We start from the raw sequence: 18,128 nt of genomic DNA, 5'->3' as shown, positions 1-18,128 counted from the left end.
CACACTGACCAGGCCTTTTTGTTTTTCTTTTATTTATACCACTGAAGGAAAGTTTTCACCACTAGCCCATTTTGGGCACTCACTTGTGATATTACATTATAACTAGGCTAGGATTGAACATACAAACAGCTAGTGCAACCAGCCCCTGCAATCCAACTGTCTCCATTATCAAGAAAAGGATTGAGCTGTCAGCCGAAGGATAAACAATTCACGAGAAGGCAACATTTGATCTCATGAAGCTTAGCGTAAGGTCATTCAGGACGACTTCTACGCTTCACATTTCTCTTTCTCTCCCAACATAATCAGCTGCATTGTCATCCGCAAAATGTGGCCATTTACTCTCTGTTTTATCTCTGTGAGCTATCGCGTTGTTACATTAAAACTTTAAACTGGTTCTACTCTTTGCTGCTGTAAGATGTCATTTCAGGCAAAACAACAATGTGACCCTCCTCCACCCCGTTCATCTCCAGTTATCATCATTCCCAGCACCCAGGCTTCCTCCATCATCAGAAGCCCCACTCCACATCACATCCATCCACATCTTCCTTTATCCCTTCATCACCACCACCAGTGTCTAGACTCCATCGGGGGATATTACTGTATCCATGGCCTCTATACCTTTTATAATTTAACATTGCGATGGAGTCAAATCGCCAAAGACTCAACACATCAACCTATTATGCACCATGTTAATTAAACTATATTCACTATAGTCTCTCCTGACTTAGTCCCTCCTCCAAAACGCGCTGGAGGAGAGCCTGGCTACTCCACATAGCATTCGGGGATGGGAGGAAAATGTGCTCTGGTTTGTTGGCATTTCTTTAAACTAATCACAATCGTCTTGGGCGGTGCTAAGCACCGGAGAAAAGCCGCGGTGCCGCTCCATGATAGGCTCAGAAGGAACTTGTTTTGGTGTACGTTTAAATGTTGTTTTAGTCGTGCAACAGAAAACTCAGTCCTTATGTTTTTTTTTCGCCCCGCATATTTCCTTGGATTAGGATGGCACCAAGATCTTGGTTGCAGCTGTCGCCTTGGTCCTGCTGCACTCCCTGCTACACCCTGCTACGCTCTGCGGTGCCCTGCAGTGTCCTGCTGAACCCTGCTGCGTCCTGCTACGTCCAGCTATGCTCTGCTGTGCCATGCTACATCCTGTAACGCCCTGCAGTGCCCTGCTATGACATGAACTACTACGACTACCATTTGTAGTCACTGTTCTATTATCTTTATTATGACTATTATTGCCACTGTTCATCACATCCCCAACCGGCACCGTCAGACACCGCCTACCAAGAGCCTGGGTCTGTCCGAGGTTTCTTCCTAAAAGGGAGTTTTTCCTCACCACTGTCACACTAAATGCTTGCTCTTGGGGGAATTACTAGAATTATTGGGGCTTTGTAAATTATAGAGTGTGGTCTAGTCCTACTCTATCTGTAAAGTGTCTCGAGATAACTCTTATGATTTGATACTATAAATAAAATTGAATCTAATAGATTGGACAGGTAGTCTAGCTAGCTGTCTGTATTTACTCTGCAAATATCTGAAAAAAGGTTAACCATAGTCCTCATAAATCAACCGGAATTTAAAATGCCAACACAAAGGAAGCCCAAGGCAACGGATATCCGGCCTAAATGAGTGAAATCCGGCGGATTTTCCGGTGCCAACGGCGCAATCCCGGAAGTGGAACGTCGTGGATATAGACTACTCCTGACTGAACTAGTTGTCATGTTTCATAAACAATTGATTTCCCAAAAATGGCTATTGATACTCCTTTCATAGAATAAAGTCATCGGGCCCTATTTTAACGATCTGAAAAGCAAGTATCAAACGCCAAACGCAAGTAGCTTTGTGTGCGGATCTCGGGCGCTGTTGCTATTATAAATAATAATAAAAAATAAATGACTCTTGCGCCTGACGCAAATCTAAAATGGGTTGGTCTGAAGTAGCTACATTACTCATAGGTGTGGTTTGGGCGTAACGTGCAATAAACCAATCAGAGCGTTATCTCACATTCCCTTTAAAAGCAGGCACGCTTGTTCCGTGGCGGATTGCTATTATAATGGCGGATTTGCTAGCTTAATACATCCATGGGCACACGCCAGGAGCGGTTCACAATCGAGGAGAACGATGTTTGCTATTGATTTTTCTTTTTGACAAAATGTTAATAAAGAAAACAAAACAAAAACATACTTTCCGATGTTTTGGGCTCACTCTCACTGAATCACGAGGTTATGAATGCATGGTGATATTTTTGCAATGTAGTCTAACATTAGACCGAGATTACCTCACTATAGACGATGCAGCTCTTCTGTCTCTCCTCTGTTGCCCACCTTAGTGGGTCTTACATGGGTGTGAATACCTGTCAGCCCAGTGAGCGTGTTGCTGTTTTTATTCTTTCCTTGCACTCTTTCAGTTCTCTCTCAGTATCATCCCTTCTAATTGGGACTCTTCGAACTTTTGAGCATGGAGCTATCAAAGACAAAAGGTAGTTTCACAGAGAGCCAAGACAGATGTGAAATCTCCCAGGAAATCTCAGGATAAAAGGAGTGCTGCTCTTACTAGAAAGCAGACTTGATCAAAACACAGTACCACTATGGTCTCAGTGCTTCTTAAATCCAGTCTATTTGAAAGATCTGACCAGTGTTTTTATCCTATATACTACAAATCATATTTTACATTAGTATAACATGCTTTTAGATGTTGATGTAGACATAATGGCTAGCAGGAAGGACTGCCTGTATCAAGCACATTTTGCATTTTTGGAAGTTTCATGCTATACTGAAATGATCTGTGAGCAATAGCTGTCTGTAAAATATAACTAGCTACATCATTGTTGTTTGTTAATGGAGTGAAGATGCCCACGAGTCAGTCACGAGTAATATATGAGGTAATTTGTGTGTGAGAGGGTTTTGTGTGTGTGTGTGTGTGTGTGTGTGTGTGTGTGTGTGTGTGTGTGTGTGTGTGTGTGTGTGTGTGTGTGCATGTTTGCTGACACACAAATGTAGATTCATTGATAATGGAAATAATTATTAAAGGTATCCTTACTCTTAAAATAACATACCCTTATATCCATACACCCCTATATTAAAAACATGATACTCACTACGATGGAGAAAGACATTTCTGCAAGTTGAAATCCATACTGTAGTGAAACAAATGGAAGCCTGTGGTTGTCTTGAAGGTAGAAAATACAAAAAAAGTGCACCTCATTTGAAGTTAAAAGGCCTAAGACACTGGAAAGGTGATTTAACGTAACAGTGAAAACAAAAGGATTTGTTTTACTAACATTGAATTACAGTCTGTGTGTGTGTGTGTGTGTGTGTGTGTGTGTGTGTGTGTGTGTGTTGATTTAACTAGTCTAAGACGTCCAACATATATATTAGAGATATATACCATCCGTGTATCTTTATTGTAGATGTGATATTTAAGCCATTGAAAAAGGAAAACTTCAGTTTCCAAAATTTTGCAGAAAATGAATCCACAAGCTTTTTTATAAAATCAATTAAATGTGTATGTTCAAGTTTCTTAACGGTAAGGATTTCCTGCCATTCTCTACTTGGTAATCATTGCAAAGTCAATATATTTTAGTTTTAGACTATTGGTTGGTTGCCTTTTTAAATGTTTTACTGTATCTAAAAGTATGCAGTACCTGTTATTCATACAAGTACTGATTATTGCATTGCTTTTTCAGAGTCAATAGTAATAGTCTTCAGTAACGTTAGTGATGATACTAACCAGGGACACTTTACCACATGGGCTCATTGGTATTATCCACTTCCTCCTGCCAGCAATCAATCACTGCAATAAATCCCAGAGCTTTTCCAGTCATGTCTAGAAAATGACACGCTACTTAACATCCTATTTGGTAAATGGGAAACACATGCAAACATGCCCTATTCCCTAAACCACAGCTGTGACATTCTTCATAGACATCGGAAAAACATTCTTCCGAGTGAAAACGTCATCATTCATGTCATTTCTTGTGGGAACTAGAGGTGGGAAACTCGGGCTAGATTTTGCTAACCGAGTTTCCCAGTTGGTGATGCGTTGTTGACGACTGACGTTTGATGTAGGCGACTTTGGTTCACTGAACATATTTCAATGACAATAAACTGTTTATTGTGGACAAATGCCTCTGCCAAGAGTCATACACAGACATAACATGTTTCACTTATTCATTTAGGCCCATATATAAAAAAACAACACCTTATCCGTGTCCTTTCCCGTCCGTTGTCCTGCAGATAACACAAACAAACACCTGTCCATGGACAGTTGTGCTGTTTGTATGCTCGCATAAGAAAACAGCAGCAAATCTTTTATTATTGTGGCCTCCATGTTTTCACACACCTGATGCTCTAGGCTACGGCCAACAGTTGGAGGCAGTCATGCAACAAGTTGTTATGCCAAACGCCAATATAACAGAAGAAGAAGAACAAGCATCCCGACCATGTGAACGCTGGCAGTCGGAAAAACAACGTAATCACGGGGGCGGTCCCTGTTGTTCCCAGGTTGCATGAACGCAGCATATCCCTCCTTTCCACATCACCTGACTGCCACACCCATCCACACACCTGTTCCCACTTCACTAATCAGCTCTGCCTGGCCTTCCCCGCCAACCTGCTCACCGCATGTCATTACCTCGTCAGTAGGAATGGGTATCGTTGGGATTTTATCAATACCGATACTGCTTATTAATACCAATACTATTCGGTGTTCAAATTGTCCGAAAGCCTTTCCTTCATCATTTTATCGATACTACTCTATAATTTGGTGCAAAAAATAAAGACATGAAAAGATTCAACCACTATCTTACTTTCACTTGCAAAAATAAGTTAAATTGTTACTGTATATATAATGAGGAAGGAGCAATTGGTACAAATTCAATTATATTGTATTGTCATTGACACAGTGTAGCGGCACATACTGTATGTAACGAAATGTAGGTTGGTTGCTTCCAACAAACGGTGGGCACATGTCTGTTCTAACAACTATAAGCAATACAAAAAGTGTTTTACCTGGTTGTCAGAACAGCTCACACTCAGTTCAGTTGAGCAGCTTGTCACTAAAATGAGAGTAGCTGGTCCACCTTAAGGTCAGCCTGCGTTAGTGAGCCTGGACTGCAATAGCTTGACGATAACGTCGAGGCTAACCCCTTTTACTTACAGTACGTCAGCTATACCTGCTCAATATTCACCACTGTCTCTCTCTCACTCACACACACACACACACACACACACACACACACACACACACACACACACACACTCTGCACTGCTGCGTTCACAGCTAACTGCTAACTTCATACTAACCGTCACACACACGTTCTTTGTCTTTTTTTCTCTCTCTCTCTACCACTTACATTATACTTACATATGCTCTGAGTTATTCCTCAAAGCCTAACACATTTTAGTTTAGAAAACATTCTTAGATGCTTAGCCCTACTTGTTTCTAGTAATCCACTGAATTCATTATGCTGCCTCCTCTACTATCTGCATTCGGTTCCAACCCCATGACAGATGTAATGTTGGAAAAACCCTGGGCATAAATTTCCTTTCTCTCCACACCCTCTAAACCAACTGATGCTAACTAATTGACTCGCAGCGCAGCTTAATAAAACTAAAAGCAGGAAAAGCCATCTAGCCAACTCATTACAAATCCGTAGTCCTTTATAGTTAATTTATTTCTTGTCTATGTATCAGACAAGGGGACATTTACATTGCTGTCAAGGGTAGCAATCCCTCTCACTGCCTTGTCCACCCGCTAGATTTGAAATTAATATGTTAAAGCTGTTTTTGGCCAAGAAACGTATGCATGGACTAAATCCAGTGTCCACTTGTACTGAAATATTTACATGGTAGAGGACCATTAAACTGATTCTAGTGTTCAGAAATTTATAGCACATTCCCTCGCAGCAGTTTTCCCCTCATCAGAAATGCAGCTCCGGCATTTTACAAACAAATGAATAGTGTGCGTGGGTGGGCGGGTGTTTCTGTGTGGGAGATTTTGCACTATTGAGCATAAGCCTTTGAACGTTGTGTGTTCATGTCTATATTTTCAACTGGTGAAAATCCTACAGATTTGACTCATGAATGGGTCTGCTGCAGACAGATTTGGAAGCTGCTTACGGATGCATGGTAGAGAGGACTCAGATATGAAGAGAAAAGTAAAAGCCCATGTCTCTATTAGAGGAATCAAACCAAATTTGTATTTGTTTATTTTTAATTTTATGTCATAATGCTGAAAAGAATGTGGTTTCCTGCTTTTCATGGTCAGCTTTTGAAGCTTGCTTTGGCTTATGTATCAAGTAGTGCTTCTTACAGAGGATAATTTAAGGAACTGTCGACATATACAGTAAAAGGAGATTTTTTTGGGGGGGGGGATTTTTGCCTCTATTGAATAGATGATAGTAGTGAGGCAAACAGAACACTTGCAGAGAGAGAGGGGTATGACATGCAACAAAGGTCCCCAGCTGAAATCGAACTGGGGACATTGTGGGTATGTGCCTGAACCAACCACCACCAGCCAGACCAACCCAGCTAGCGGAGCCCCCAAATTATATTCGTTTTAAAGCAGTGTGATTTCCTTTACTTTAGTGCTTGTTTGCACAATAATATTTTGTGTATCCTCTGTTGATGCTGCTTGATAAAATTATGTTTGTATGTAATTCAGTTCAATCTGCATCTACATACATTTAGTTTTAGGAATCTAGAGTATTCTAAAATTGATATTACACAGTGGTAGAAAAAATGTTGCTTCTGAAATCCTTCTGCGCCATGGACCATTTCACTTCCTAGAATGATTATATCATGCAAAAAGAACCATTTTCCAGCCCATGTCATTTTTTGATGAAAACAGTGCAAATACATCATACATCAGTGCAAACATAATTCTTACTGAATTCTCTCTCTTTTCTACTAGGCCATGGAACCAAAGGGGTGTTCGAGCTGCTGGCAGGCTGGAGGAGAACAAGGGAAAATCTCCCCTTCAAGGAGCGCGTGGCGGACGCTTTTGCTGATGTGATGGTGTGCTACACCATGACCAGCTCACTCTACATCATCACCTTTGGCATGGGAGCTAGCCCTTTCACCAACATAGAGTCAGTGAAAATTTTCTGTCAGAGCATGTGCGTTGCCATCCTGGTCAACTACTTCTACGTTTTCTCTTTCTACGGCTCGTGCCTGGTCTTTGCCGGACAGCTAGAGCAGAACCGCTACCACAGTGTTTTCTGTTGTAAAATCCCCTCAGTGGAGTACCTGGACCGCCAGCCCACATGGTTTAAAACCATGATGAGTGACGGCCATGACTTGTCCACACACCACGACAGCGTCCCCTACCAGAATCACTTCATCCAGCACTTCCTGCGTGAGCACTACACAGAATGGATTACCAACACCTATGTCAAACCCTTTGTGGTCATTCTATATCTAATCTACGCCTCTTTCTCATTCATGGGATGTTTACAAATCAGTGATGGATCAAACATCGTGAACCTGCTGGCTAGTAACTCTCCCAGTGTTTCGTATGCACTGACCCAGCAGAAATACTTCAGTAACTACAGTCCCGTGATTGGGTTTTACATTTACGAGCCCATCGAGTACTGGAACTCCACGGTGCAGGAGCACCTGAAGACTCTAAGTCATGGCTTCAACAAGATCTCTTGGATGGACAACTTTTTCCACTACCTGCGGGTGGTGAATGTGAGTGCTTCAACCAAGAGCGACTTCATCACCATCCTGAAGGGCTCCTTCTTGCGCAGCCCGGAATACCAGCACTTCACTGAGGACATCATATTCTCCAAGAACCGTGAGACCGATGAGTACGACATTATTGCCTCACGGATGTACTTGGTGGCACGGACGACAGAGAAGAAGCGGGAAGAGGTGGTGGAGCTTCTGGAAAAGCTTCGTCCGTTGATGCTGATCAACAGCATCAAGTTCATTGCCTTCAATCCTACATTTGTGTTCATGGACCGCTACAGCTCCTCCGTCATCTCACCCATCCTGACCTCAGGCTTCAGCGTACTCACAATCCTCATACTCACTTTCTTCCTGGTCATCAACCCCTTGGGGAACTTCTGGCTCATCCTCACGGTAACGTCCGTGGAGCTGGGCGTCTTGGGTTTGATGACCCTCTGGAACGTTGGCATGGACAGCATCTCAATCCTGTGCCTTATTTATACCCTCAACTTTGCCATGGATCACTGTGCACCACACCTGTACACTTTTGTGCTAGCCACCGAGCACACTAGGACGCAGTGCATCAAGTTGGCACTGGAGGAGCACGGGGCAGCCATCCTGCAGAACGCATCCTGCTTTGTCATTGGGATCATGCCCCTGGTGTTTGTGCCTTCCAATCTGACCTATACACTGTTCAAGTGCTCCCTCCTCACCGCGGGCTGCACCGTGCTGCACTGCTTTGTCATCCTGCCTGTCTTCCTGACCTTCTTCCCGCCATCCAAAAAGAGACACAAGAAAAAGAAACGGGCCAAGCGCAAAGAGCGGGAGAGGGAGAGGGAGCGGGAGAGGGAAAGAGAAAGGGAGGAGATAGAGTGCATCGAAATCAGGGAGAATCCTGATCATGTGACAAATGTCTGAGTAGTTTGTAATTTTAGCAATGAGTATCAGTGGTTATCCGTCAGTTATTGGTGGATTAGAGGTATTCTCCAATGGTGAGTTGCCTCTTGAGGTGCAGGGGAGTCTGAAATGTCCCCTGAGGAGTGGGAACTGGTCATTCCCAACCAATAGCAGCTAGGCCGGCCAGAGTAGAGCGCAGGCCCACTGGTCAGTCATTCAGTCCTTCAGTCTGGGCAGTGTATCTCATTTGCACAAACTGCAATAAGCTCACGGTTCTAAAACTCTTTCCCAACTATTTGGTTTATGAAAACAAGTTAGTTCCCAGAACTTATGCTTGCCAAATCTGTAAGTAAATTCTAAACAAACACTATGTTAGTCCATTTAAATATTAGCAATTTTATGTTCATCTCCCTAAGCCCACATCTCAAAAGAGGTGTGTGAGGATCAAAGCAGTCTGTTAAGCCAAGGACATTCAAGTTGGTGAAAGTAGTTAGTGTGATCATACAAAAGTGTACAAATTAAACTGTGCAGGAGACAACTGTGCACACATCTTACTCACACCTAGATAGCAGCAACTTACCAATACCAAATTCTGTGGAAAGAGAGAAACTGTGGAAAGCACAACGCAAGCTTTTCTGTGACAATAAAAATAGCTGAACAGCTGAACTTGGCAGATGGCATACACTGTGTCCATTATGAAGAATTATCTTGCACATTGCATTGTAAGAATAGAACTGTTGAGGTTTATATTAGCAGGAGACTCATATTTCTGCTTTATTCCAGAGATCATATAAGGTTGTACGCAATGGCAAAAGGAACTGCAGTGGGCTGCAGCTATGAAGAGGAAGTGATAAGTGACTGTTGTGCAGCAGTATTCGAAAATGCAGTAAGCCTGAGTATGACTTAAGTAACTGCTTTTGCACCAGACCAGTAAAACCCAAAGTGAAGAGTGTTTCAAAGGCTTGAAATATTTAATTTTCTAGCAGGTTGATAACAATGGACAGTTTCTGTGAGAGTATGAATGTCTCTGTGATCCACTTACAAAAGCTTACTGGAATGGCACTGGTAATTGGAAGGTCTGAATGTGATTCAAGCTAGCAGTGGTGCCAAATAGTGTACATATTTTTTGTTTTTTTGACAGAGTTCTATAACAACAACAAATGGTTCAGTAAGTTTGAACTTTCATATAAATCAACCATTAATCATGAATAATTCAAGGTCATTTAAATGATTGCTATTTAATGTTGTTGAGGTTTGTTGAGCAGATTGTGAAGCAGGCTTTAAATGAAGCAGTGAGGCACCTTTTATTAAGTACACTGTGTCTGAATAGTTTTAAGAGCCGAAGTGAAACTAAGAACCTCCGCGTTTTGTTCCAGAAGTAAGAAAACAGCATTCAAAATTATTGCCATTTGTAATAAAACAAATGACTATAAATCCAGCCCTACAAGATAACCTGTTGTATGTCGTTCACTCCATTTGTTTAGACATGGTTAGTACGTTTTAAAAGAAAAATGCATAATCATTGTTTATTTAATATTTGTGTTTTTACCAGCCTTTAAAGTTGCACTTATCAATATTTTTATTTTGACAATGGATCAAAAGACAAAGTGTAGATAAAGGTGTCGATCATATTGACCAGGTCACAGAGAATTATCACCCAACTGCAGAGCATTTTAGCATCTTTTAGCTCATTATTTTGTGGCCAGCAACCTAACTGTATGTTTCAGTCTCCCTACTCTCATCAACCGTGTTTCCAGCAGCAGGCAGCTTTTTCCTGGGAAAAAGCTTTGATATGCCATCTCTTCGCTATCTTCCCAGCAACAAACAGCAGACAGACAAAGTTGGTGGACACAGTGGAGCATTTAGAGGCTAAATAGCCACATCCCTCAGGAGTCGGTGGAGACCAAAACAGAGCTTCAAGAAGTGTATATTGGACTTACATTGGTCAGGCTTTCAGAAACACAATGCCAAGTGATTGCTAATGTTGCTCTGTATCTGCTGGATGTGTAAATAAGCAATTGCTTGCTAATACATGCCAACTTTTTGAGGTGATCATTTGTCAAGATGTGTTTTTCAGCATGTTCCAAGGCCCCCACTTAACCAAAAAAAATGCTGCTTTATTGAACACCATTACCCCAAGCCTATGAACATCCAGGGTTAAATTCAACAGCTTGATAGACTAGATATGACAAATACTAGATAAGGAAGAAACAGTTATGATTATGTATAATGAGTGCAAGGCCATGATAGAAAAATGTCAAAGTTTTGAAAGTTTTTTAAAGATTATGTTTTTGCGCATTTTCGCCTTTAATGGATAGGACAGCTATGAAAGGGGGGAGAGATAGGGGGAAGACCAACTGAGCTATCCTGGCCATTTAAATGTTAACAAATCAAATATTTTACTTTTTGGACAGTTAACCCAATGAAGCAAATTTGAATTTCCTAAGATGTCGAAGGCATGGCCTGTCCTACTCTGCCTCTGATTGGCTAGTACTCATTGCCTTCGTTGGTTAGATTGGTTAGGTTTAGGCATGAGGAGTGAGAATGGTTAGGGTAAGAATACCAGGGTAAGGCCAATTAAAGACACCCTAAATGAGAGATTCTATTGAGTTATGAATGTGAGTGCCTAGTCTAGCCTGGAAGTGGCTCTCTATTGGGAAGATTGCAAAAGTGAAGGTGCTGACCACTACTGCCACCTATAGGCCTGAAGCTGGTTTTGTCCATGTAGTAAAATAGTCTATTTTTGCCCTAATACTTCAAATAACATCCCATCAAAAAATACTCCACATACCACAATACCCTTCTTCAAAATTCAGTCTTAGAAGTCTAAAATGACTGCTGTCTCCCCAGAGAGTAAACAGTATTATCTATTTGTGCCAAGACCTGATAAAAATCTCTGTTGCAGTCCCAAAACAAACACGGTCAAGGTCAGCAGCTCTGACAGATACCAATCTCACGCTGACCTCTTGCAGGCAGATCTTAGCTGGTTGCATGTGATAGAGAGGCCCCATATGAGAGAGCAGATGTGGCTGATTGCAGACCAGTCAATACCTTGTTATGGGATTGTCATTGAGGGGACACTGCTGTCTTGCTTCTTTGTGGTGCCACTGAGAAAGTGAATGGCTCTCACAGAGGACAGCTAAACAGGCAGCTTGCGGTAGATTAGAATGTTCATATTGGACCAAATGTCAGTTAGAAATATGTGTTTGACAAAGACGTGCGTGAGGGAAGAAGATTGTCATTCAGTATCCAGTGGCAAATCACTAATTATCAAAAAGGCTAATAAACCCACTTCATTTCAAAACTCATATCAGTAAACAAATAAGATGCAAATGTGTAAAAGACTCATTGTTTACCTGTCATACACATATGATAAGAACCTTATAGATTTCATCAACCAAACATTGCCCTACTTAGAAGGGAGTTTTTGGCTACTTTCCTGCAGCAGCTGCAGTGAATGTCACATTATGTATAAGCCATGTCATGTATGTATAGCAGGAAGGCATGAAATGTTTGAAACACGGGAAAGAAATCTTAAATAATTTACTTCCCAAAATGAACTGTGTTTGCATGGCACTGTACTGTATGTATGCATGTTTTTAATTTTTCTGTATGAAGTCTACGTATTTTTTTTATTTTTGCTATGTTGTAGTGACCTATGTTTGTTGTTTCGATGCATATTCTGTAACACCATGCTGCAAAAGAACAAATTTAGTCACATCTGTTCCAAAACAAAAGCCAGAGGATATTTCATGTGTAAAATAACTGTAAATTACTTTTTATATATTTTCTAAGAAAAAATATACTATAGAAAGATTTTTAATGACAGAATTTTCTTAAAAAAAGAATAAAAAGGGAAAAAAGTTAAACACAGTAGGCCAGTAATAAACAGTGGAATGTTACCAGTATACTAGATCTTATTCCTTGCACACTGCAGTGTCATTGTTTGTTGATGATTCACGTTTTTATATGGGAAACTGTGGCCACCATTTTATTGTTTGTTCATGTGTTTTGACTCCTTTTATATTCTCTACTTGGCCCTCACATAAGAAAAACATTCATTAATTTCATCATTCCTAAATATACTGTCATTGCTGCCTAGCAAGCTATTGCTGTTACCTAGCTACACCACTTTTCAGTTTTCTTATTATTAGCATCATTCCCAATGCTGAATGCCGTCTAATTAGGCTCCTGTGTATTGAAATAGCACAAATAGATATTATTAGAACATATTCTTCTAAGGCAACACACTGAATCTTACCAATGGGTTACTGAAACAGCATGAGATATTGATATTTATAACACTTTATAGTGTCTTCGGTCATCTTTCGAGAAAAGCTCAGCTTAAAGTATGAGCTTGGCATTATTCAAATTGTTTTCCTTTTACCAACAAATCTCCTGAAAAGACCAAAACCAACAATGTGTTAGTCCGTCTCCCAATACTTTCCAACTTACCTATCATATTACCTACTCGATCTGTAGAATCCCAAGCCCACTAAAGCTTGGTTACCATTGGTTACACAGTAGTAGTTAACACATGCTACTCAAATAGGACTAGGACATGTAGGACTATTTTCAGCTTCATATTAATATGCATTTGGTTTGCTACTTGGCAATGGAGCTCTATGGCACATTGGTGGTTTTGGTCTTTTCATTGGATTTGTTGACAGATAGATACAAAACATTGCCAGCCTTATTCTTTAAAAGGTAAACTGGCCTGGTATGCTTTAAAACTAAATTTGATGAAGGTACTAGATGCTCTTGAAATTGACATGCTTTCTGCTCTAAAAAGCTAAGCTTTTATGTTTTTTTGATGTTGCATATTTTCATCTGAGTACATCACTGTATACAAATATAGTTTGACGCCTATACATTTGTAGTACAATTTGGTTGTTTGAGTCACATTTATTCACTTGCTTTATAATCATGTAAAAACTAACCATCCATAAATGCAGCATTTATTTTCAAAAAACATAACCATACCTCTTCAGTTTCATTGGATCCATTCTGTAAGCTTCTGCTATATGGTGTGTTTGTGTGTAGCCCCTCTTTATCTTCTATGGCGATACCATAACTAAATTGTACTGTATGTGATACATTACAGCTAAATATCCATATGACAAATGGGCATCAATTGGGATGTTAGGTGAAGGTGCCTCCTAATAAGTACAATGCATGATCATCAAAAAGCAAAAACCGAATTCAAATAGAAGAAAGTCTGCCAAAATCTTTGGTGGTTTTCTAAAAGTCAATGTTTGGGCAGGTAGATGGGTGTACTATCCTTTGTCCATGCACCAGCACATTTTCAGTTTGTAGAACCAGGAACAGCACAATATTTCCACAATACCGGGCAATAAAATTATGCAATCACTACTTCGCTTGTTGAATAATCTACACTGCATCTTCAGCCTCAGAGGACAAATTACTTTTTTATTGCAACTCATCTAACTTGTATGTCAACAAACTAAGCCAAACAAATAGGCTCATATTGCCCCCATTTATCAAACCTGTTATGAATGGTTTCTACTTCAACATTTTTCATAAAGTTTCAAAATTGTGTAGAAGGTAACAAGCTCAAAACGAAGTAAGGTTATTTTAGTAACCTCAGTCCCATTTGAGTTCAAATCCATCCATCTATCCATCCATCCATCCAAATAAAATCCATATAATTATTTGTTGAAATAAGGAAAAAATACACAAGTATAATGTGTCCATGTAACTCTGGGAAGAGAATGCATGGTGGTTTGCCATTTATTTTGAGTAATCTGGTCTATTTGACTTTGCAAAGTCTCCAGGATTTAGCTAAAAAATGTGAACATCAGCAACTCCTAAGCCCCTCCCCCCACAAGGGAGAATGAATGTGTGTACGTGAGCAGTGATTGACACGCAGTTAGACCCCCCCCCCCCTTGGCCCTGATTGGTGCATCTGAACAGGGAGCTGTGGATTTTTGCAAATCGCACTACGTAGGTGGTGCCAGACGGGCCAGATTTTTTTTTAAATTACCTGCTTCATATAGTTCTACTGGAACATAAGGTCAGTTTCAGCAAATATGACAGAAAGTTTGTTTTATAAGTCTTACCTACTGCACCTTTTAAAAGGGTATACTGTACCACTCAGTTTAAAAAGGTACATACGCTATGTGGGCCGATGGAAAATTCAATCCAGCATGGTCAGCTTATCCTCAAAACACAAAATACCCATAAATAACAGTTGCTTATGGAAATGTTCTTGGAACGCATTTTGAGGTAAGAAGACTGCTCACATATGGTTACAAAATAATGACTGTCAGTTATTAACAGGTGTAACTTTTAGAGTCCTAGCCTAACTTTTTAAGTTAACTTTGTAGGCTTACAATTGGTAACGTAGTACAACTACATCACATTACACCAATCTAAGGGCAAATTTAGGACTGGTTTAACCTTACAGACTATTCTTAAACCAGCTACTGAATGTGATAATAGATGTAGTTCCTAGAACATTCTTTAAAGCGAGACTATGTGACTTGGAATAAAGGTAAATGTTAAAAGCAGCAAACGTATTAAAGAGTGATCAAGTCAGTGAACTGACTTAGTAATGCCAGTTATACAGCAAGAAACCTTTGAAGCTACTATATAAGAAGTTAAAGGCAGGGTTGGTAACTATTTACAATTTAGACTTTTTTATACATTGTTTAAAATGTTACTTACACCCCGACAGCAATAAATAACTTATGGGCTCTGAAAAAGGAGAGAAAAAGATCTGTCTTCTGTAGCTAAGTAATCCTGTAAAAACTCCCACCAATCCATGCCTCGTGGTCTGCTTGGGATGAACCAATAAAATGCTTCCTTGCCCCGCTGCACATACTCTACCCCTCCCCTGTACATTGGGCTGGGTACCATTACATTACATTCATTCATTTAGCTGATGCTTTTATCCAAAACGACATACAATTGCTATATATGTCAGAGTACGCCTCTGGAGCAACTAGGGGTTAAGTGTCTTGCTCAGGGACACATTGGCTGATGTATTGCAGTGGGAATTGAACCCAGGTCTCCCATACCATAGGCATGTGTCATCTCCACTGCGCCACCCCCATACACAAATTTGATACTTTTTAGGCACCGACCGAATTGCCTCTAAAGTATTGAGTATCGAAAAATGCCTCGTCATTCAATACCCAATTTCGATACCTTAGGAGTAAATCTCATCAGCGTCAGTGAGCCAATAAGCATGCAGCATGCTTCTACCAAGATCTAATAATGCTAGTGATTTGCTGTCTAATGTTACACATCGTAGAGACACTATGAAAAACTCTATATTATGCACAGACATAATATAGAGACAGGGCTCATGTAGTAGGAGCTGAAAAAATAAAAATAAAGTTGTGCCATAATGTGTAATGATGTAATTTCTTTTTTTTTTATAAATTGGTATCGAAAAAAAGTATCGTTTAGGAACCGGTATCGACACCAGTATAGAATATTTTTGAACGATACCCAGCCCTACCTGTACAAGCCTGAACTCAATGTGCGTCGTGGCCGCATTGCTAACAGTAGTTATGTTTGTTTTCAACATTCGGTATGATATTAGGTGTTTGCTTACCGGTGAATGAGACATGGAGTAAAATTACGTTCTTTCTCTGCTCTGCTTTGAAACAGCGGTTCTCATGCACGTCTGTGTATGGGGAGGGGCCCAGAGAGCAGGGGGAGGGGTTAGACGGAGCCCCGAGGAGATGCTACTTTAAAATCTTGCTAGCTTTTAAACCTTACCAACCCTGCCTTTAATACAAGGGGGAATTTTGTGCAGTATTAACCTCAGTGTAGAGAAATCAGATAAAACTACAATTTTATTCTACAGTTCATCTTAAAATGTAGTTCAGATTGGGCAACTCAGAGTCACGTTCTGGTTCTACTTAACATTTGCGTCACTGCTGTTTTTTTGGTAGTCATATCTGGTTCTCTGTAGCCTACCTGACTTGAATGGTCTCTCAAAGTGAATGGTAATTCTCTTGTAAGGGTTGTAACCGCCTGGTAGCTTCATAAATCTGTGCTCTTTATATTACCGGTGGCATTACCTTACATATGTTTTCCAATATTTAAATACAGATATCGATATATTTAAGGTGGAGTATTGTTCTTACATTGTGACTGAGAACCAGGTGCAGTAAAAATACACTGTGATGAGATGACAATTGTTCCACATGTTGGTTGGTGTTGTGTTTTATTTCAATAGGTGAGTGGAAGTGTATTAAAGGTCCACTATGAGTTCCTGCATGGCCACTTCTGTTGACGTTCCAAGTAAATTCCAAACAAAACAGAGCAAGCTCGCCCCTCCCCCCATGTTTCCGTAACTGTCATGACTAACTGTCACTAATCCCCACCCCCTCCCCCAACCATCTTGTCAGTGATTGGCCGGAGTGGTTTGTTGTATTTTGGTGCACAGCCTGTGCCCCTAGTGTTTGTTTGACGTTTACAACCCCTGTGTTGTCTCCCGAGACCGGGCGTTTTCACAGTGTATTCAGGGGGCAGGCAGCTAGCGGATCAAGGAGAGATGCCTACGATTTGAGACAAAAATGAAATCGTGCTGAAACCATGCAGGAACTCATAGTGCACCTTTAAATTGGAGGGTAACTTGATATTTGATATTGTTACAATACTGTGAAATGTAGGTTACTAAATGCTGTTAAGTATTAATGCCTTTCTCATAATTGTACATCTTACAACAATCACTCACAATCATATGAATGTGTACATTGCTATGTTATTGCTATGAAACAGAGAAGAGCATGCATGTTTGTGCCCAGAAATGATGGTTCACATGTCGGGATTTTCCTAAAGAATACATTTTAATCCTCTTTTCACCACCTTGAGTCACTGTTAAAATTCCCTATGCTGTGTAAATGCCATTGTCGATCAGCTGTTAGACCAGTGTGCCAACAAGTTCTCCAAACCATACAATAGTTTGTTTATTCCTACCCTCTAATACAACCACAATATAATTAGCATCGCTAGCGGTGGCAGGAAATGTAGTCTAAATCCAAAGTAAAGTAAAAAACCTAGCAGTTTACGTTTATTTTCAAACGGGACACAAACCCTGTTCTCCTGGGTGAAAGTCCTGTTTGTTTGACCGATCCACCACCCCAACTTGCGTCCTTATGCGGAATTTGGCGCTGTTAAACCTTACTTCCTTCTTTGCTCGCGTAAAAATTACAGGAGGCCACTAGAGGGCGCCACCTCTATAAACGCAAATATGAGTCATAATTGCTGCTTGAACAAAGGACTTGTGGGAGCGTTTTTCTGGAGGAGGACAGTAGCCTCCGGGGTACAGCTCTGCATGGCTTTGTATCGTACCCAAACAAACCCATGTGCACACATTTTGCCGAGGTATACTCTTCAAAAAAGAACGGTTAATTACCAATTTCGGTCTCTGGGTTGCTTGTTTCTCTGGTCGCCTTCCTAGGTGTTGGCAGAGCTTGAACTCTGTTTTGCTAATCTACGCCTCTTACCAAGCAGCAGGAAGATTTAACCTCATTCGACTGAAGTGACACAGGGAGAAATACAGAGGGAGAAAAGAATGAC

At 40.6% G+C, this 18,128-nt stretch overlaps 1 protein-coding gene across 1 annotated transcript in view; it reads left to right on the top strand.

Annotated features, from left to right (window-relative positions):
- ptchd4 (patched domain containing 4) overlaps positions 1–8,591 on the top strand; it is a 65,331-nt gene extending 56,740 nt beyond the window's left edge. The window contains exon 3 of the mRNA XM_078275281.1: positions 6,916–8,591. Within this exon, the coding sequence (XP_078131407.1) occupies positions 6,916–8,591 (1,676 nt within the window). The remainder of the gene's footprint in view (positions 1–6,915) is intronic.
- Positions 8,592–18,128: the final 9,537 nt, after the last annotated feature.

This window comes from Sander vitreus, chromosome 18, assembly GCF_031162955.1.
Source record: "Sander vitreus isolate 19-12246 chromosome 18, sanVit1, whole genome shotgun sequence".
Classification (NCBI taxonomy): Eukaryota; Metazoa; Chordata; class Actinopteri; order Perciformes; family Percidae; genus Sander; species Sander vitreus.
Note: the sequence above shows the minus strand (reverse complement) of the source record. Positions and strands in the feature narration are given on the sequence as shown.